General features: G+C 44.4%; 1 protein-coding gene across 1 annotated transcript in view; it reads right to left on the bottom strand.

Annotated features, from left to right (window-relative positions):
* Nucleotides 1-310: 310 nt before the first annotated feature.
* The window catches only part of SLC36A1 (solute carrier family 36 member 1), a 46558-nt gene continuing 25433 nt past the window's right edge, over nt 311-21435 (bottom strand). The window contains exons 8-11 of the mRNA XM_055325219.1: nt 19896-19994; nt 17357-17523; nt 13767-13936; nt 311-4789 (exon numbers count right to left, since the gene is read on the bottom strand). Coding sequence (XP_055181194.1) covers nt 4518-4789; nt 13767-13936; nt 17357-17523; nt 19896-19994 — 708 coding nt within the window. The 3' untranslated portion in view covers nt 311-4517. The remainder of the gene's footprint in view (nt 4790-13766; nt 13937-17356; nt 17524-19895; nt 19995-21435) is intronic.

Genomic DNA, 21435 nt, shown 5'->3' with positions numbered 1-21435 from the left:
CTAACCATCATACCTGTCAAGTACAATCATCTGACATACACAGACAGGGTTGAGAGTTCTTAATCAAGTTTTTAGGAAAAGCAGGAGTAAGCTAAGGAAGGGCTGAATTGTCTAACAGAAAAACAACTACCTGGCCCCTTTCTTGGGAACTCTCAATTCCATAAGTGGTTCTTTTATTTGGACTACTCCCCGGATCAGCTCTGTGACGTAAACTACAAACATTTTGACCTAGTCAGATCTAGTAAAGACATCTGAGTGATATTTTTTTAAAAAGGCAAAAACAAAGATGCAGACTGCAACCTCTCAAAAATAAAAAATAAAACTCATTTATTGATAAAGGAAAAGTTTAACACATGATACATGTGCATAACACAAAACAAATTCTTCTATGAGCTCCTGCATGATCTACATCTCTACACATACCATGCGAGAAATAGAAATTCATGTAGGCACATACACAGTATAATATACACGGCACTGTCTGGTTACCAAGACCTGGGGATGGTAGTTTCTCATATTCATCTTATTCACACATTCATTGACGTGGTTTACAAGAGAGTCACATAATTTTATTGTTCACTAAAACAAAACAACTTCCCCAGCATCACCTTGATTGAAACAAAAGAACACGGCTTAAAACAGGCACCCTCCACCCTCATCCCCCACTCCTCCTTCCAGTAACCACATATCAGCACCACTTACATCCACTGGCCTGAGAATGGCCCAGTGCTACAAAGAACACGGAAGAAATATCACAAGCTGATGCTGTCAGAGCAAACAGCCTTGCGAACAGCAGGACTAATTAAATTATCTAAAAGTATTGATCATGATTGCAAGCACAAACTACACCCTCTCCTTTTCCCCTAATGGTCTTGGAGATTTGTAATGTACTTTGGAAAATTTAATTCTAAGGCAGACTTTGGAGCCGACTCCCTAATCACGTTGTGCCATTTGGACTTTGTGTCTCTGCTGGAAGGAAGTGGCTTCGTGTTCTGACCAGGGCCAATGTCGGGGTCTGCCTTAACATCTGACTGGCTATGAAATAAAACCCACTGATGTGGACTCCTCTTCTGTGAGTAGTGAGTAGAGAGAGCTGTAAACAGAGATAAAGTGAGATTTTGCACTCCAGAAAACATGAGGTGAATATGTAGTGTCAAACAGAGATGATATTCTATAATTCAGGAAGGGAGACATTTGAGAAGAAAAAAGGAAGCCAGAGAACAGGGCAGGGGGACAGATTTCCCTAAGATCCCTTTCTGGGATCACCACTTTAAGACAACTGAAAAAAACTGCAAATTGTACCTTTCATGGGGGTAGAGTAAGTAGTGAGCACCAGCCAATGAATGTGGCTGGAGAGGTGAGGGGAAGAGAGGGATAGCATGAGCTGCAGGTTCTGAGCTAAGACACACCACACATTCACATACGGCTGGCCTGCGTTTGTGCAGGTGAAGGGCTCCTAGCCAGGTGGACAGCAGCACAATATAAATAATGACACTTGTAAATGTTGACAATGGCTAGAAAAATTAAATAGAAGACACCAGATCACATTCTTCCCAATGAATACCTGCATTCCGACTCTTCCCAACAGAGTGGGAAACCTCTTGACAGCAGCATATGCAGGAAGGAACAAAGGGCTCTGAGAAGCTACCTCTAGGCTAATGGAAATCCGAGGCTGCACTGGGGAGGCTGGGGAACAGACACAGCGCCTAACAGTATGGGGCCAGAAAATCCCACGGTTTGCCTTTGGCCCCGCAGATGCAGCCTCACACTCCAGAGAGCCTTGCTCTGTTGCTCCTTGATCAGACTTCTGCTTATGCTGGGCCTTTTTTGCCAGGGACCAGAGCAGGAAACAGGGAGAAGCTGGGCTGCTGGTTCCTAAGGGGCAATGGGAAGAAACCAGGGAAGGCTCTCCGACTGAAGAAGCCTCATGGGCAGAAGAGTAAGCTTCCCTGAGCTGGCCCAGAGGGCTGCTTCCAGGAGAAGAGAAAGGGCTTCCTCTCACTTCCGTCTTCTGGCTGACCCTTTACTTGACACCTAAGTGCTAGCAGCTGCACACTGAGAAAGGCCCACTCACAGGATGCCCTCACCCCCTCGGCCTGGGTCTTCTGAAGCAGCAAGAGCACAGGGAAAAGAACAAACAGGGAGAAGGCTGTGTCAAATTAGCTTCCAAAAACCCCAAAGCTAGCGCCATCTCTCCTCATTTCCCAGGCTAGGGACCCTGAAGCAATGAGGCTGCATTTTGCTAAAGACTTGGGGCCAGAGGACCACAGTTATGCACCACCCAGTCCTCAGGTCCAGTCTTACTATTCACCTGGACAGGACGGCCTCTCGCAGCTTCCTGAGTCACAGACACTTCCACCACAGAAAATGTGGGGAGGACACACATCTGATCCCCTTCCTCTGGCACACGCCTTCTCACTGAAAACAACTCTAAGGACTGCCATGGAAAGACAGCTAGACCCTGGGGCTTGCAAACAGAAGAGAACAACCCTTGAACCCAATCTGGTAACTTCTAGGCCTGAGACTTCATGGGGCAGGCTGTTGCCACCTCCAGCTGGAGTCTTGGTCCTATAAGCCCCTATTGGTAACTACAGAAAGGGTGGTGAAGAGTATCGTTCTCCTCAGGGAGTCCAAGTCACAACTGATCACATCTCCCTTAGTTAATAAATTATTAGTAGGTTGGGAGTCACTGTAATGACAATTTGGCTTTGGAGCAGAAGAGAAAGGTAGGGCTGGGTCAGGGGATCACAGCCCTTACGAGCTTTGGTGAAACACACAAAAAACATGAGCCCTGATGACGCATGCTGTTCTCCAACTTTCGAGGTGAACTGCATCTCCAAGTAAGCAAGAGGCTGGTAACAGCAACGGAGGATGACCTTGTTCCACATGCATGAACACACACATACACACCTCACCACACACACACGCACACAGCTCAGGGGATGGAGAGTTCATGAATGCCCTTCTGAATAGTTCTCACACTAAGAGGCAAGAAGAGACAGCTCAAACCAAGGCAAAATGCACCTTTCTCTGCTTTCTCTGCAGTCTGTTCCCAAATCTCAAGGCTGACCTTGAGGTGAGCCATCACTGAGACTATTTCTGACACTCAGGGAGGCATGCAGGGGAGGGACGGGGTCATAATTAGTGTTTAGAACACAAGGGACCAAAGTCCCTACTGAGTGGTTCCCTTTAGAAGTCTAGATCATGGAGGCAGCTCAGGGCAGGGCACTGCTTCTCCCTGTCCCTCGTTGATTGTAAACGACCAAGCACCACACATAGTATCAGACCAGCTGCTTCTTAATTCTATGAACTTAATTTCGCACTCTCTGTGCACTCTGGCCTCATCTTCTCATGCACGGCAAAGTGTGGGTGTCTCCCCGACATACTGGAGACTGAACGCTACTGTGCCATGTGTCTGTCAGGGGCTGAGGCTGCAAAACAGGCCCAAGTGCACAAAGCACCCATCTTGTAAGACTCCTGTGGACAGAAGCACATCCCACTTGGCCATTTTTTCCTTGGCCTAGTGCGCCGGCAAACATATCCTGAGTCCTTCATATCTTCTCAATATAAAATCAGGCTGGTCGATGGGAGGCAAAGTCCACGCCTCCCCACAGAGGTACACATTTAGATGATCCTGATTAAAACCTTTGGAGTACTCAGCCAAGAGTGCTGAGTACCAAAGCACACATTTCCTGGACCAAGTTTCTTTTCCGCAAGAGAAGCCTAGTAAAAGTTTACTAAGGAAGGAACAATTCATAATAACCCCAGATCTAGAGACAGAGTCTAAAAACAGAAGCTAATTTTAAATAAAATATAAATATTTTCAATTTAGGCAGCACTTGATATCTTTCAGAAGCTAAAGCAACCAAGAATATAACATCATGACCCACACAAGGAATTCAGAGAAGGTGTTGCTGAGGGTCACAAGCCAGAGAGAGTAAAAGATTAAAAGCTCCAGCTTTGGGGGCTGGTTTTAAACTACTAGGTAGGTCCAGGCACCTCCTGGATACTTGGATAGCTAGGAGGATACTGAGGTAAAATATTTGGGAGAGGTATGACAAAGAGAGAGGCCTAGCCTTATAAAGAGAGGGTGGTTCCCACTCATTTAATCTAGGCCTGGGCCTGGAAAAGAGAAACCATGAGGTGGGGGATGCTAAGATTTTTAAATAAAGTGAGCTGTGCAACAGGAATAAATCAAATGAGGTGGGTCAGAAGGCGGGGGGGTGAGTAAGGGAAGAGACATCATAAAGGAAAACAGTTGAAAAGTTCTGGGTTAAATAAGTACAAATGCACAGGGATGGCACTGCCACTAAGAGGGACTTCTGCATATCTGCTACCCATCCTCTCCTCTGCCCTCAGCCCCACCTGGCCCAGGGTACCTAGGTGTCAGCTAGAGGGGTTCCCCGACAGCAACACTGCCTTCCCCCAGAGCCTGAACCCTACCCGAGGCTCTGGGGCCAGGTGCTGGGGAACACACAGAGGTGGGGTGGGTAGCTGCAGGGAATGCACCCAGATTGCTATACAAAGGCACTGGTGGAGTTGATGAAGATGGGAGCATTGCTTGGCTGGATCAGCTCGTAGAGGGCTTCATATGTCCCCACCACAAAGCCCACGAAGCCCAGGATGCTGATCAGGGCGTCCTTGGCGATGGTGAGGGGGCTCATGCCCTCTGAGTAGTACGTGGTGATCTCCAGGAGGGGCGGGATGATGAGGGCCAGGGCGCTGCTGCTCACAGACCCCACCAGAGAGATGACCAGGTCCAGGCGGGGGATGAGGATGGCCAAGACACCTGTAGGAGAAGAGGACACACCTGTTCAAGACTGCCCAGAGCTGGGGATCCCTGCGTGGCGCAGCGGTTTGGCACCTGCCTTTGGCCCAGGGCGCGATCCTGGAGACCCGGGATGGAATCCCACATCGGGCTCCCGGTGCATGGAGCCTGCTTCTCCCTCTGCCCGTGTCTCTGCCTCCCTCTCTCTCTCTCTCTCTCTCTCTCTATCATAAATAAATAAAAATTAAATAAAAATAAAAATTAAAAAAAAAAAGGACTGCCCAGAGCTGGATGAGACCTCCTCACTGCTGAGCACATTTAGCAAGTGTTCTTCCTCTAGAATGGAGAGCTCTGTAGAAACCCAGACATTATCGAGTCCAATCTCTCATTCCACAGGTGAAAAAACAAATGCCTATAGGTATGGAACAACCTGGGTCTCACTGCAAGGTTGGCAGAACTAGGACTAGAACCCAAATCACCTGGCTTTTGGCTTTTCCTGCCACAGAACAGGACTTCTATCTTTCTGGAGCAAAGGAACTAAATTACATTCCAGGATAGTCTGGTCCCCACCAGAGGAGATAGGCTAGAGCAGAAAGGGAGGTGGACTTGAGTGGTCATTTTTGTACCACTGAGGGTACCTCCAACACTAACATTTCTACTTAATGGACAAATAACAAAATGGCGGGGGGGGAGCTGTCCTTCTGAATGGTATCACTATAACCCCATTTCCTCACAGGGCAGGGAGAAGCAATTCAGTGTGTAGGCTGACCTGAGAAGCCAGGCCCCACACAATGACTGCATGCCTACGCCAGGACAAGCTAGTGGCTCCCACACCTGAAACTTAGCTGCAGGTGTATGTGAGGGAAGTAGAAATGATGAGAAGAATGGTAGGCTGCATTAGGAAGCCTAGCTTCCACAGCATAGCCATGACTGCCTCGCTGTCCAACTAAGAGAAGGAGGCTTCACTAACTGCCCTTACTTTGGTGGCCACTGATTCCGCTGTTCCCATCTGACTCAGCCTTCCACGGGGGGTGAGGAGTGAAGGCCAATGTTTCACAAGTTTATGGAGGATTATGGGCTCTGGAATTAGGCTCTTGTGTTTAAATCCTGGCTTTCTCTGAGTGACACTGGGAGAAGTTATATAGCTGCTTTCTATTCACTGGTTTTCTCGTTGGCATGATGAGGATACAAATGGCTCCTGTGTCACAGAGATATCATGATGATGAAATGAGCTGACACAGGCACTTAACAAAAGGCCTGACGTACAACAGGCTCATAATATAGCTCATATAATCATTGCTAGTATATATACTGTTGCCCAAGAAAAGTGCACTAATAACTCAGTAGTAATCAAATGTATTTTGATGAATTGTCTTCCCCCCTGCAGGCTCCAACTGGAGATCCTTAGCACAGCCTGACCTTGCTGATTCCCACCAGTTACATCTTATATGGGGGCTTCAGTTCCTTTGCTCCAACCTCATTTCATAGAGCAATTTAGCCAAGTCGTTCTGAGGAAGGCACCACAGTGGTGAGATTGCCAGAACATCTCAGTCTAAGGCAGCCAGTTTTATCCTCAGGTCAATTCTCCTCCTCTGATGGACTGTCCGCATTGATCACTGCTTCTTTGAGCACAAGGGCTGGGTTGCATTTAGAAGCCAGGTTTTATGAGAAGCGCTTGCTTTTGAGCTGGAATAGCACTCCGTTGCAATAAGAGGAGAGGCACATGGGACCAAGACTCACCAGGGCAGAGAAGGGTCATGCCTCCTTGTCTCACATTTACCCTGAAAATGTGTCAACTTAAATGAATTCAGTTCCTCATTCACACTGGCCACATTTCAAGGATTTAACAGTCACCGGTGCCTAAAGGCTACCATCCTGCACAGCACAGACCCAGAACACCCCCATGAAGGCAGAACCTTTAGTGTCTGGTAGACAGCACTGTGAGGCAACCAATCATGGGCTGAATCTGCCTTGGGTCTATGGGAATATAACTCGGCAACATTATTACTATTGTCCCCAAAGAGGTTAAATGATAGAAAGTGACAGAGTTGAGACTAGACTCCAGGATCTCAAGTCCCTGGTACAGTTACATCACAGAGCTGACAATTAAAAATGCAGAATGATACTGCAGGAGGGAGAACAGAGGAGCTGGCTCATCAGCAGAAAGATCCTGCCTATCAAGAACTGCAGAGTCAGATGCTGGGTTAACTTTTTTTTTTAAGATTTTATTTTTTTATTCATGAGAGACACACACGGAGAGAAGCAGAGACAGGCAGAGAGAGAAGCAGGCTCCATGCAGGGAGGTGGGACTCAATCCCGGATCCCAGGATCACACCCTGAGCCAAAGGCAGACACTCAAGCACTGAGCCACCCAGGTGCCCCCCTGGGTTAACTTTTGTAGGAAAACGTTGCAATAGTTTAGCAGAGAATTGGTATACAATCAGCCCTGACCTCTCTCAGCTTTGTAAAGAAGTAAGAAGGTTTTGAAGCCTGATGACAAAAGGGAATACAAGGATATTGGGTCTCAGATCTGCCTCTGCCATGGTTTTACAGCCCTGCGGCAGGCAATCCCTTCCTCTTTCCCCATTCTAGTGTCTGGCCATAATGACAATTATCCACTAACACCTTCACTGTTCTGAGGCCTTGAGAGTCCACAAAAAAATGTAGGCTTTTAATTTGCCCTCCAAGTTAAAAATAGTCTGTTTCAGCCCTTAGCTCTTTCTAAATACAGTTGGTGATGCCCCTCAGATCTTCAGGGTTGAATCTGGAGGAAAGTTGAAAATAAATTGTAGGCTGATGACAAAATGGTTCTCATTGTGGACAACCAAATGCTCAATAAGAGTTGATCTGCTGTGTGACCCAGAAAAGGACACCTGCCCTCTCTGAGGTCTGGGTCTACATCTGCCTAATGTCAACCTCAGTGATGGCTCCCATAGTTCCAATACAAGTGAGTAGCTGGCAACAGCACTGGGGCAGCAATCAGAACTGAGCCCTGAGAGAAGCTGGTACAGGAACATGGTAAAGAGTGTAGGTTATGGACTCAGAACCTGAGCTCTAATACCAGCTCCATCACTAGCCAACCAGCTACTTAATCTGCCACTGAATAGCGATGGTCATGAAACCATTCACATAAAGAACTTAGAGCACTGAGTGCACAATAAATGCTTCATAAATGTAAGCTAATACAATCACCAGTCCTAGCACAAATGAGCTCACCATGCAGAGCCTCAGCTCAGTCACCCATGAGGTCTGGCAACTGTATTAACACTGCATGGTCACTGAAGTCTCACTCAGCTCTGAAACACTAAGGAACTATACAATGCAGGTTAAGTCACTTAGCAATGTGTTCTGGGAGATGTCCCTCAGCTCACTGTCAACTGGGAAGCGCCATGTACAGCTTAATGGTGGCACAGCAAAGCAATGGGGTTCCTCTCCTAGAACACATGGTCGTGCCAAAAACACAGCCTCCAGCCTGCCTGGTTTTGTGCCATTACAGGGAGTATGAGTTTTTCTTCCAGTGCCAGCGCCTGGTCTCCATGGATGCTTCAGCCCACTCAAGAGAAGGGAGGCATTTCTCAGAGACAATGAGCCCGAGGAGAGAGACATCGGATGACCTGTCTGGGCCCTCCCAGCATTGAGTCTGCCATCCCCTCTCCCTCCCTCACATTAACCTGAAGGACATATGGTACTTAATGATACGACTTAAGTGAGATCAGATATGCTCAACTCTCTGATAAGAATTAAGAGGAAACAGCAACAGAAGCTTGTGTGATTGCAATCTTTTCTCAGATTGGACAGAGATGTTCCACTTCATCATGACATTTTAAAAGCAATCTAAAAACTTGTTCTTATTTTTACTACAAAGAATATACAAGATAAGCTTGCTTAACAAAAATATCTTTAATAGAGATTTTTTAAAAGTGGCAAAACATTTCTCTTAAAGTCAGGATCATGGGGCTGCAAAGGGAAGGCCCTCTTCCTGTTCTGGCAGGACCAGACACCACAACTGAACCTCAAATAAAGCCTGACACTGGAGAAAGATAATGAGGGGTGAGGGGAGAAGGCAAGAATTGTAAGCCTCCCACTAATATGCTGCCGGGAGAGGAAGACAAAAAGACCCAACCAAAATAGCCCAAATAGCCCAAGGGCTCAATAGCAGGGGTACCTGTTTTGCCCCTACACAAAATGTAGCAAACTAGTTTTAGCTAATTCCAAAGATGGGAATCAGATATTTAGGAAAAATGTGGGAGCAACCAAACCCTCTTCTAGCATGGTGTCTTTACTCTGAGTTAGAGCCCTCTAGAAAAAGAAACTCAAGAAGGAAGAGACCTCAGGAAGCAGCCAACCAGGAATATCCTGCCCTTACTCTCTCCCTGCTTCCCAACAAGAACAGCCCATAGAAAGAGGAGGACAGCACGCTCCTCACTGGCAAGTCCACTGCCTTCTGCAGCAGCCTGGCTGTGGCATGCACAGCAATGGGGACTGAGGACAACCCTACTAGCCCACGTGATTAGTCAAGAGGGCTCCAATGGTATTACAAAACATCTTCCCTTTGGGTTAAGAGATACTAAAAATACGATCTTTTAACTGCTGAAGCAACACAAGGCAATGTTCAGAGAAGGAACTGACTGGGATTCTGGAGGCTGTGGCTTTAGACCAGCAACAGAAAAGCTGATTGATGCGCCAGAAGAAAAAGCACTTAAGAGAACAAACACACACTTCCAGAAATATGTTGGACACCAATAGCCCTGTGTCCGGAAGCTCTTTTTGCTATTTCATCGTGATTGATGCTGGTGAAGCCTACCTATGTTACTCTAAAACGCCTAGAAATCTACCTTTAAAATTAATAACAGTCTTGAACACAATATATGTAACGGGAATATAAATTAAAAAGCACAAAAGCAAGGAAAACCACTTACATGTCCAACACTAAAAGAGAGTTTAGTAGATATGACATACCAATATACTGGAATATCATGTGATCATGGTAATATTTATGAAGGATATGCATATTCATGATATAACATAAAAAGCAAAAGACAAAGTTCTATGCATACTATGATGACAACTATTTTTTAAATGCACCCATGATGATTAACACCAAAGATAAAATGCAAAAAAAAAAAATCACTTTGTTAAGTCCATGAGATATTCAGAATTTCTTCAAGTAACCCCAGATCTAGACACTCTTAAAATGTTTTTACATTAACTTTTTTTTTTGAGCAATATTTTGGTAGAAATTTAAAATCAGGCTCAAAGCAGATGTGCAGAATCACAGAATCACAGACTTGAGAGAAACCTTAACAATCAGATACCCAGCATGTCTCTGTAGCTGCAGGATAGAGAAATGTGAAAGGCCAAAAGGTGCTGAGGAGCCACTCTGTTTGGACCTGGAGGCTTTATGTTCGATAGGGTCTGGCTTCCTGGAATGTTCTACAGCTGTGTATTACAGTCCAGACAGACCTTTTTAATACGGTTTTATGGTTTTCCATCTTCAACAACACGTTTTAGAAATGTTTATACTTCAGCAAAGTAAGATGCTTCATGTGGCAAATGCCACAGAGTTAGTACAAACCACTGAAGGACAGGTGAAATGCCTCGTGAACCCCCAAAAAACTACTTTTTCTATACCTCTGTGCTCCCTCTGGAGCCAGCCTCTTCCAGCCTCTCCTCCTACACAGACTCTGCACACAGGTGACCTGCTAAGTCTGCAATGCAAACATATGGGCTGGAAATAAATACCATTCCATATGCAATCACAACAAAGTGAGCACCATTCCCTGACACATGTATTCCCCCTACCCCTCTTCTCCAACAGTCTAAAATTAAGCACCAAAAAGTAGACAGCAGTCTTTGGGGAATGGGGGAGAGTGGTGAGAAAGGTGAATTACAAATGGAAAGAAAAAATGAGTCTGGACCAAATTCCCCTGCTCCCCATTGGGAGTGGAAAGTGAGGAAGAGGAGGAAAAGTTGGGGAAAAGGACAAGAATACACCATAAATAGCAATAAAACAAACTGCTGTTGAAATTTATGGGTATAATTGAAAACAATCAGTTCTAGCAAAGTTCTAAAATCATACGCCAATTAACCTTAGGTAAAAAAGATCTGAACGTACAGAAAAAAATAAAAACAAAATGAACTCACATAAATACATTTAAGTTGGTGCTACAGTGAAATGCCTCTACTCAATCCCACAATCACTTCAAAGTCTCCGGGGAAGGTAAGAGAAGCCCGAGTGCTCAGAGATGAAGAGGCTGCATCATTTAACAGGCTGACCATGCAATGCTAAGTCACAATAGATCACAGAGGGGAAAATAACTGAGTGTGTTTAAAGATCAAAAACAGCTTATATCCTTTGAGCATCACGCTCTATAAGAGAGATGAAACCCTCAGACAGAGTCAGGAGAAGCAAAACAAAAATCAAGAGACATCTAAGGATAGCATGAGGTCTGTGAATCAGAGACTGCTGGCTCCTGTGGGGCACAGTGGAAAGAAACTTGGCAGGAAGCAAGACATATGCTACCGGAGGCTAAGCCAGGCTTGAGAAGAAAATGGGGCCAGGAGAGAAATCAGGCCCAGCATCGCTGTCCCAGCTCTTCAGGCAGGAAGAAATTGGTATCTAGGCAGTTAGAGCATATGTTACCTAGACAGACCTACCTTTTCTAGAGGAACCACTGTGAAAAAAGCCAATTATCTGAACTATCCCCACCCTTTCTTTCAGTGCCCTTTGGATTCCAGAATGGGAGCAATGAAAGCTATCATAAACACTACACACATGAAAGCTGTCTCTTCCACACTTAGAGATGATCCATCCACAAAGAAACATATACATCTGAGTCAAAGCATCAAGAGTTGGAGGCAGAAGATAGGAGCAAAATCCAGAGTACCTCAGCACATATTAAGGCAAATTACTGGAAAAGTAAGATACATTATATTCTTTCCTTCTCAGTTGCTCTGGGGTAGCAGTGGCCAATAGATAGCTCCAGGCACTGGATTAGCAGCTAAGTCGGCTTCTTCTATAGGCTGGACTAGATAGGGCCAGAAGGTCTAAAGGCTACATGTAAGAAGTGAGATTCTTGGTTGCCATCAATTTGTTGGAGTCAGCAAATTCAAGCAGTCCACCCTCTGCCTGGGTCCTATTCAAGCCTATCCTATAATAAACAGATAGAATGCTGCCCAACATTAAATCCAAAGGTCCTGGGGATCCCTGGGTGGCGCAGCGGTTTGGCGCCTGCCTTTGGCCTGGGGCGCGATCCTGGAGACCCGGGATCGAATCCCACGTCGGGCTCCCGGTGCATGGAGCCTGCTTCTCCCTCTGCCTGTGTCTCTGCCTCTCTCTCTCTCTCTGTATGACTATCGTAAAAAAAAAAAAAAAAAAAAAAAAAAATCCAAAGGTCCTGAGAAGGCATTCGGCTCCTTAGCTCTAGGAAGTCCCTTCTACACAAAGATCCATGACACTGAGCTTTAACCCACAACCTTGAAGAACAATGAGAAAGAAAACTGCAGGTAGCTTGAAGAAATCTCTTCTAGGACAGGTATTCCCTCAAGGAAGTTCATTTTGGGATGGGCACCAGTTTGTTCTTTGAAGAGATGTATTCTGGGGTAGGCACTATTCAGTTCCCTTAAGAGGGTCCTATCTAGTATAGCCACCAGTCTATCCCCTTGAAGAGGTCCATTCTGAGATAGGCACTAGGCAGTTCCCTGAGGAGATTTATTCTGGGAAAAGCACTAGGCTATTTTTGGAAAAGGACCATTAGTCTGTTCCCTTGAGGAAGTCCATTCTGAGGTAAGTGATTTCACTTCTACTGAGAAGACTATTTTGAGATAGGTACTAGTCTGTCCCGTTGAAGAGGTTTACTCTGGGATAGGCACTAGGTTACTCCCTGAGGAGTTCCATCCTGGAATAGGCACTAGTTGATCCCCCATGTCTAACCTCTACTTCCCTTCTCTTGCTATCAGTCAACTCACAAGTCATTTCTGATTTTCCAGACTATGACCAAAGGCTAGACAACTTTCACATCATTCATCTCTAAAAGACTCCATTCTGGTTCATTTTAAAAATTATATAGACCTATCTTTACTCCAAAGACAGAGGCTTGGACTGGATAATTTAAGAAGCTACCAGGGAAGTCTCAATATAATAAAACCAGGACATTTCTTTTCCAAAAACAATACAATTTAAAAAATGAAATAAAAATTCAAACATAGCTAAAAAGTGAAGCTAGATTCAAGGAGTTCGATCTGGAAAGAAGTTGCAAATCTTCTAGAAATTTAAATTAGATATTATAGACCAATTTATTTAGGGGTTTTCTATCAACTCACAGAAGCTACCAAAGAAAAGATGAAAAGAAAAAGTTACTTTTATTTTAAAATTTATACTTGTTTCAACCAACAGCAAATATTACTACATCTTGTCTCCTAACTCACACTCCTGGGGATGTGGTCAGGGAGGAGGAATAAAAGACAAAGTAAAAAATCAAACATCTAGATTAATCCATACAGATTTTCTAAGAAATGCTTTTAGTAAATGTCTAGTATAGTATCATGTAGGCTCAAAATGAAATCTAAGGAATAGATTGTCACACTGGAAAACTTCACACTGTGAAAACACAAATAAGCATGCACCTGCTATCAAAGTAACTTGCACTCATATGCATAGGAGTTAAATGGCTCTCTTTAGACTCTTACCTTATATTATCCCAAGGACATGGGATAGAAATTTTACATCTTTACTATGAATTATGCCCATCACCATAGCATTTTATGCCATCTCTACAAATAAACTACTTTTCTCATTTCCATGTTCCTGAGAGCACATATATAATCAATTCACTTCACCACCTGGCCAGGCTTCAACTCTGCATCTGAGACTGCAGGCCAAGTTTTCTGCTCACACATGACAACTGTTTCACTCCAACAGGCTCTCAAGAAAGCCCTGGGGACTGGGTGCCCTTTGGGAAAAGAAATAAACAAAGCAATCATCTTGTCTTCTACTCACACGTCAGGCAGACCAGCATGGTGCGCACGAACAGGTCTACCACCAGCTCCCAGTGCTCGGGCACACGGGACACGAAGAAGGGGATGATAATCTCAGCTGGGACATAGAACTGGAGGGCGTACGTGAAGAAGATGCCGATGGAGTACAGCAGCTTGACTGACTGGTACAGCCTGGAGAGAGAGACAAGACAGGGTCAAAAGCCTGCTCTGCTTCCACGTGCATGAGCAGTGAGAGGGCTAAGGGTCTCACTGTGATGTGGCCATATCTCTCCAAGTCACAAACACATGTGTCCCTTGGACCGAGCAGCTTCATGTCTAGGGATTTATCCTGCAGATATACTTGCAGGTGTGCACAAAAATTTTACATTCAAAATGTCACTGCAGCATATTTTAAGTATGAAAGACTGAAAACAGTTTAAATGTTAATCAGTGAGGAACTAGTTAAATAAATCATGGTGTCCCACACAGCTGTTCAAAAGTATGAGGGAGAACTACAGGTGCTGATAGGGAACTAGCTCTGTGATACACTATTAAGTGAGAAGCCCATGAAGTGGAATAGTGCCTACAGTGTGCTACAAATTGTCCCAAAAAAGAAAAAAGGAAAAAATACACACACGTACAAGATGGCATTCTTACATCTAAACATTTCCAAAAGGGAAATACAAGAAATGTGATTGCCTCTAAAATGGGAAACTGTAACGTTGGAGACTTGGGAGAGGCAAATGGAAACAAACATATTCTATATACACCTTGAACATCTGGAATCTTTGCCCGGGACATATACTCTTTTGAAAATTAAAACAACTAAGATATAACAGGCCTTCTTATATTCTTCCTCTCCAATTCAGTGTTCCTTAGAATCAGATAGTGACCACACAGGCAAGAAGCAGGAGCAAAACCCATCTTTCCACCCCACTGTGGCCATCTCTCTACCAGTGCTTCACATGTGGCTTCTCGGGGAGACCATTAAGTCACCATCCACTAACTCTATCTTATCTCATGCCTGGGACTATGCAGAGTATAAAACAAGTCTCATCCCTAAGTACACATGGAACTGACACAATCATTAAAGGGAAGGCCACCCTGTCTCTTACCAATGCTCCAATTCAAACAAGACCCTCATGCATTATGGCAAGATACATGGGCCTCTCCCATCTTGTTGAAAATCTATTTAAAAGTGGTAATTATATTGTATATGATGTGCACTCAATTTCTTTGTGGTTGAACTTAATACCTAGAAGATGCTCTTATGCTATAAACAGGAGAACACCCTGGGAGAGACTGAGTTTGACAAAAAGTCTTACTTGCTCCAAGAACAGATAATAAAACCGCTTTGGAAAAATCAGCTGGTGGCTCTATAATTAAACTCAGTAAAACACCAAAGCCTTCTGGAGTGCTGGGCAGTCTGGAAGCAGTATAGTCACCTGCAGGGATGGCTAAATAAATTGCACCCAAATGGAGATGGAAAGATTAGAGTAGCTGGGATTGGAGTGTCAGAGGAAAGAAGACAGGTGCTTATCTATGGTTTTGGATTACGTGGGCTGCTTCTGTTCCTGCTGATATATTTATCTTCAGTTATGCCAAGCTACCACCTGGCTCTTGAAAGGATAAGAACATTCGGAAATTTAAAAGCAGGCATCAGGGGAAAGAGAAAGACTTTCTGAAAACAATAGCCCATTGCAAGGCTACCACTTGGCTGGCCACCCCACAGACCTTGTGCCCAGACACCCCCCCCCCAGACCTTGTGCTGGTTAGGGGGTCTTGTGCTAAACACTTGATGGCACTGCTGAATCAGTGCTTTTCTCCATTTTCTCCACCTGTCCTTGCACAATGCCTCACTGATTAGAGCTCTGAAAACATGCACAGACAGGTCAACTAGGCCAGCCCAAAAGGTCCTACTGATCCCCAGGGCACTCAACAAACTTCTCAGTGTCTGCTCAGCTGCCCTCCACAATGAAATTCTAATCTTCAAAACAGAACAGCTGCTCTCAGACACAGCCTGTGACAGCTACCTTTTATTTTTTTAAAGGTCTTATTTATTTATTTATTTATTTATTTATTTATTTATTTATTTATTGAGAGAGAAAGAGAATGTGTGTGTGTTTGTGTGTGTGTGAGAGAGAGAGAGAGAGAGAGACAGACAGAGAGAGAGGACACACACAAGTGGAGGGAAGGGGCAGAGGAAGAGGGAGAAGCAGAGTCCCCGTTGAGCAGGGTGCCTGATGCAGGGTTTAATCCCAGGATGCTGAGATCATGACATGAGACAAAGGCAAATATTTAACCAACTGAGCCACCCAGGCGCCCCGACAGGTACCTTTTTAGTTAGCATTTCAGTGTATCTCAGTGTTGCCCTGCAATACGTAACCACGAGCTATGCAAGGTGAGATACAGAAGGGCTCTCCACAAGCCTTCAGCCAGGGGCTTGCACATCAGGCCAGTGACTGCTACAGGAGAGGCATAGAAGAAGCTGGGAACTTCGCTGATTCGCCCTCCTCTCTCCCTGTCTTTTTGGAATGTTTAAGGGGAACCGATGGGATACTTGGCCCTTCAAGGCTCAGATTTCCAGGGTAGAATGGCATTTCAGTCACCTGATCAACCAATCCATTTGGTGTACACCTCCACAGGACTTCCTCCTCCAAACAAAGAAGAAAGCTCAGGGCAGGGTCCTCCTTCTGATCGCACCAGGATAGTATTACAAAGTGCTTTCTCATGCATAGCATTTGGTTTTCCTGACAATCCTGGCAGGAAGAAATGACTACTCCTGGTTCCCAGAAGTGGGAGCTGGGGCAGTGAGCAACTGTGACATGCCCAAGGCCAGGGCTGGAGATGGCAGTCCGCCTCTATCCTCTATGTATCAGGTGCTCCCTGAGAACACCTCATTCCTAAGATGCTCACAGTTCCTGCATTTAGTCCTCCTATTCATTCAAAAGTCATCCCCTGGGTGATGAACATGTGCCAGACATGGTGCCGGGTGCTGGGGTGCAATGGAGCCCCACCCTCCCAGAGCACACCATATAGAGAGATCACACTTTGGGTAAATGGACAATTACAGCACTATGAAATAAGAATTAGGCTAGGGTCTGAATGGGGTCCCACAAGAGCAGAGGGAAGGGGCATCTAACCTAGAAGGGAAGTTGTAGGTGAGACAGCAGAGAAAGTTTCTCAAAAAGAGTGACTCCTAGACTAAGTTTTCCTAGCCGAGTAGGAATGAGGTACAGGAAGGGCTAGAGCCGAAGTGGGACTAACAGGCACCTTAGAGGTTTTGCCTTTATCAGAGGAGCAAAGGGAAGCCCCTCAGGACTCTCAACAAGGGAATGCACGACTGACTTGAGTCTGAGATGGCTCGTACAAGTCATGGGAGAACAGGTCTAGAGAAGTAAGACTGAGGTAGGTGGATGAGTCAAAAGGCTCAGTAGGTGGCCAAGGAAGGATGGTGCTGGCCTAGGGCAGGGGTCAGGCTTGCAGCAGTAGGCTAAAGTGAAGTGAGCTGATTTAAGGGATAAGAAGGAGGAAAATCCACATTCTCACCCATTAATGTAAAAAAAACCCCAAACATCCAGTGCTCCCTGGCTTCCATCCTCCCCCACGTACCAGCAGTTGGGCAGGTTGAGGGTTATGCTCCCTTGGATATTAGCTCCAAATTGCAGGTACCCCAGACACCCCAGACTGATGTAGAGGGCAGTGATGATGGTCATTCCCATGTATAGGATGAGTGGAAATTTCTGGGGATCCTTCATTTTGTTTTCAAGGGGCAGAACCTAGGAGAATAGCAAGAGAGAAGAGAAAACACAGGAAAAAGCAACATTAATGGCCAAAATAAACTAATATTTTCAGAAAAAGTAACTGCTTTATCCCCAGGATTTCCCCAAAAGCACATCTATCTTTTACTAGACAAATAAACACAGGCAAGTTATTTCCTTAGAGCTGGAGGAGACACAAGAGCCTGCTGTGGAAGCAGAGAAATCCTGAAAGGAGAAGGCAGGCCAGAGCTCTGCCTCCTGCTCCAGGATCCCCACGGGCTGGGGGTGCTCTCTGCTCCAGGCACAGCCACATGGCAGCTGCATCAAAGGGGAACAGACCTTGTCTGAGATCACAGCTCTGCTAACCGGCTCAAAGAATACAAAATGTAGGTAAGGGAAAACTGCCACTCTAGTTTCCAGAAACTGTTTCCTTACCTCCAAAAGGGCAGGTGCCAGCAATGACATGTTAAACCTCCGAGTTAGAGAAATAGAGGTGCTAGGGGCGTCACGAGGTAGACCATAGGGAGATTCAAGTTGGCAAAAGTACAATAAAACCCACTTTCCAGATTCCTATTCCAAACCACTGATCTTGCCACCCTCTCCCTCACAGGAGTGGACATTCCAAAGCAAAGCAAAGGCCCTTTTGAAGATTGGTTCATTTAAGGAACAGGGAAAATGGAAGGTATGTTTGATAAGCTGCACAATCTGTTATCAACTACATTTGGCATGGCTGACAAGGAAAAGCAATGCAGAGCAATAATGAGCAAACCATCTCTGATCTTGTCATGACACTCCTTTTCCTTGAATACCTGCAGCCATGAGGCAGAGTGGGTCTGTGCCAGACATACCCTGGCAGATGCCACGGGCCTGCTACAGGTCCAGAGCTGTGAGGGATGCCATGGCTCCCTATTTCCTGCCAGGGCCTGAGCACCGCACCCCCTCCCCCACCAGCTCAGGGGGCTCAAGCTTGTTGATCCGCATCCAACTAGAAACAGCTTCTATGCTTTCCTTCCATTACCTTTTATGGAGAGTCTAGAGAGCCAGGGGGCAAGCAGCCCATCTCCTCCATGTCTGCCAGGCCTGGGCCAGTGGCACAAACACAGAGGAAGTACAATGACAGTGAGCAGGGGCCCTTCGCCTGGACGCACTCAACAGCCCTCAAGTCCAAACTAAGAGTTAGAACAGCAGTGTTCTCTCCCTTGTAAAAATAGAAAGCACAGAGAAATCTTGAAGTAACAGATAATGATTAGAGAATGAGTCCACAGCCAAACCTGGGCTATTGAAATGAAGCAAAGAGCATCTCCTGCATTGCACTGTTGAGGAAAAGTGATAAATTCAGTACAATGTTATTCAAGAACCCAGGGTCTCCAGGCAGCTTCCCACATTTAACTCAATCTTTTCTTTCCAGTCCCACATACTTGCAGCCTCTTTCTCACTGCTGCAATATGGGCCATTTCATGCTGCGGCCCCAACAGCAGGGAAACATTTTTGTTTGTGAGTCAAGGAGAGACACTCTTCCCGGGCACTGAGCAGCCCCAAGAAAGAGCAAAGGGAAAGGTGCAGAACCTCAGGTCAACAGCTTACACACTGATCCCTAGAGAGCCTCCCCTGTGAGGTTAGAGCCCTAACCCATTCCTCAATACCACTGGGCCAATTCCTAAGTATTTTCACAAAAAAAAATCTGTCCAACTTCTAGGTTTTCTCAGAAGTGTATAAAGTGATAGACAAAGCAAAAGGGGATAAAAAGATATTCCATGAAAGGAAGTGTCTTCCCTTTCCCTACGCTCTTGCCCAGCAGTACTAATAATTTTTTTCAAAGAATAACTCCAGACTTTTATTATGAAAAATATAAGTAAAAATCAAATTAGGTACAACTGAGTGGCAGATTCCTCTCCTTAAGGAGAAGAATTGGGTGAAATCACAGCAATGATGGGGGAAGCTAAGCCAGGAGTGAAGGTGAAGGTTATCTACACATACAAAAATACAACACTCCAGTGTTCCAAGGCAGAGAGATGATTTGTGTGTTTATTGATTTAATAATAAGTCAATACTATTATTACTAAAAAAATTATTTAATGCACACTATGTGTCAGGGACTACATGAAGCAATTCACACATATTTAATCCTAGCAACTACTAATCATTAAGCTTAACTCTCAGAAGCAAACAATGAATGTGTAACAGAGGGGGTTGAATGTAAACATTCTCAAATCACGTTCAATTTATTTTCACAAGCTAGAGCTGGGAAACTCCAGTGAGATCCCTGAAATGCTGTCCATTAGCTGGCCAATAAGTTTCAGGAGATATTTTCTAATAGCATTTCCTCAGCCTTCCATAAAGCAGACCTCAAGGACACCAGGGACAACAGATGATCACAGTGCAACTCTTACCATCCCAATGCCTTCAAATGCAAAAATGGCTGTGCCAAAGAACAGAGGATAGGTCTTCCAGGATGCCACCAAGGGAAGGTGGCTGGGGTCTGGGATATTCTGAAAGGAAAAACAAAGTAAATGTTATACAGAGATTCAAGATTTAAACTCCAACATTGGAGAGGTCGTATCTTTTCCTAAATCCAAGATCTTCTGAAGGAAGAGAGTCTGATATCTGACAGATGATTTGAGGACATTTAGCGTTTCTATTTTTTTCCCCTTCAGGCTGAGAAAACCCTACTTGCTTCAGGGAAAGACTATATAGCCCGTTTTGTACTACAAAAAACTCAAATATTGAATTTTGCATAAAAAAGTCACATTCTTTCATTAGGTAAGCTCATCCCCAGAAATGTAACCTGAGTAGGAAAAAAAATCAAGATATAAAAAGAAATAGAACAAAGTTATTTAATAATAACTAAAAACAACCTAAATATTCCCAAACAAGTGAAACAGGTTTAGCTTACTGCACATCAACCATACCACAGAATATTATACACTATTTTAAAAGTAAAAATTGAGATAGCTAAGCAGCACATGAAAAATTACTTATGAAATAATAGTGAAAACATCAACTTTTTAAATTTACATATTCACTATAACACAACTACATAAATACTCCACACAGATAAAACTGGAAGGAAAGTTGGAAGATTTTTAAGAGAGTTCTTCTTTTTCTTTCTTTCTTTCTTTCTTTCTTTCTTTCTTCTTTCTTTCTTTTCTTGTGAATGAGTTTGGACACTTGAAACGTTTTATTTATAAACACATTAACAGAAGTACTGGAACATTTAGGAACAGAACAGCAAAAAAAAGCATTTAAAAATAGAGGCAAACAAAAATCATGGCAATTGTTAACTGCGGATACAATGTAAAGATGTACAAACAAGCAAGGAGGTGCAGACACAGAATCCTCCATGGCTCACCACTGAACAATAGCCCCCATAATGGATAGCATCGAAGGGACAGGACTCAGTGTGGGACAGAAGCTTCTGTCCACTCAGAAGTGGTTTTTTCAACCACGCTCATGCATTGCTTACATTAAAATAAGAATTGATTTTAAAACTGCCTTTACAATGTTTTAAAACTGATTTAACTGTACAGGCATTTAGATAAATATGGGGCATGCTATAACAGTATAACAGAATCATATCAGTGAACGAAAAGAGATCTAATATTAATCTCTGTAACAGGCTTCTCTTTGAAAGTTTTCAAAGCGATTGCTTTGTTATACCATAGTCTCCCTAAAATAGAAATAATTTTTAAAATACTTTTTTCCCCTGAACCCCTGCTAATAAAGATATCTTTATAAGAAGTATTTCAGTATTTGGAATGAAGACAGACTAGTAAATATTTTTGCTCTGCAATGAGACAAAGAGTGAAATTGGCCTGTAATTATTCTATTCTTGAGTCACAGTGCAACCTAAGTTCTGGAAACAGGAGCGATCTGTTGGTTAGTGGATGACTATTGCTCAGGTTCATACATCAGATCTGGCTGAGTTATCAG

This window comes from Nyctereutes procyonoides, unplaced genomic scaffold, assembly GCF_905146905.1.
Source record: "Nyctereutes procyonoides isolate TBG_1078 unplaced genomic scaffold, NYPRO_anot_genome, whole genome shotgun sequence".
NCBI lineage: Eukaryota > Metazoa > Chordata > Mammalia > Carnivora > Canidae > Nyctereutes > Nyctereutes procyonoides.
This window is presented reverse-complemented; position numbering and strand designations above follow the sequence as displayed.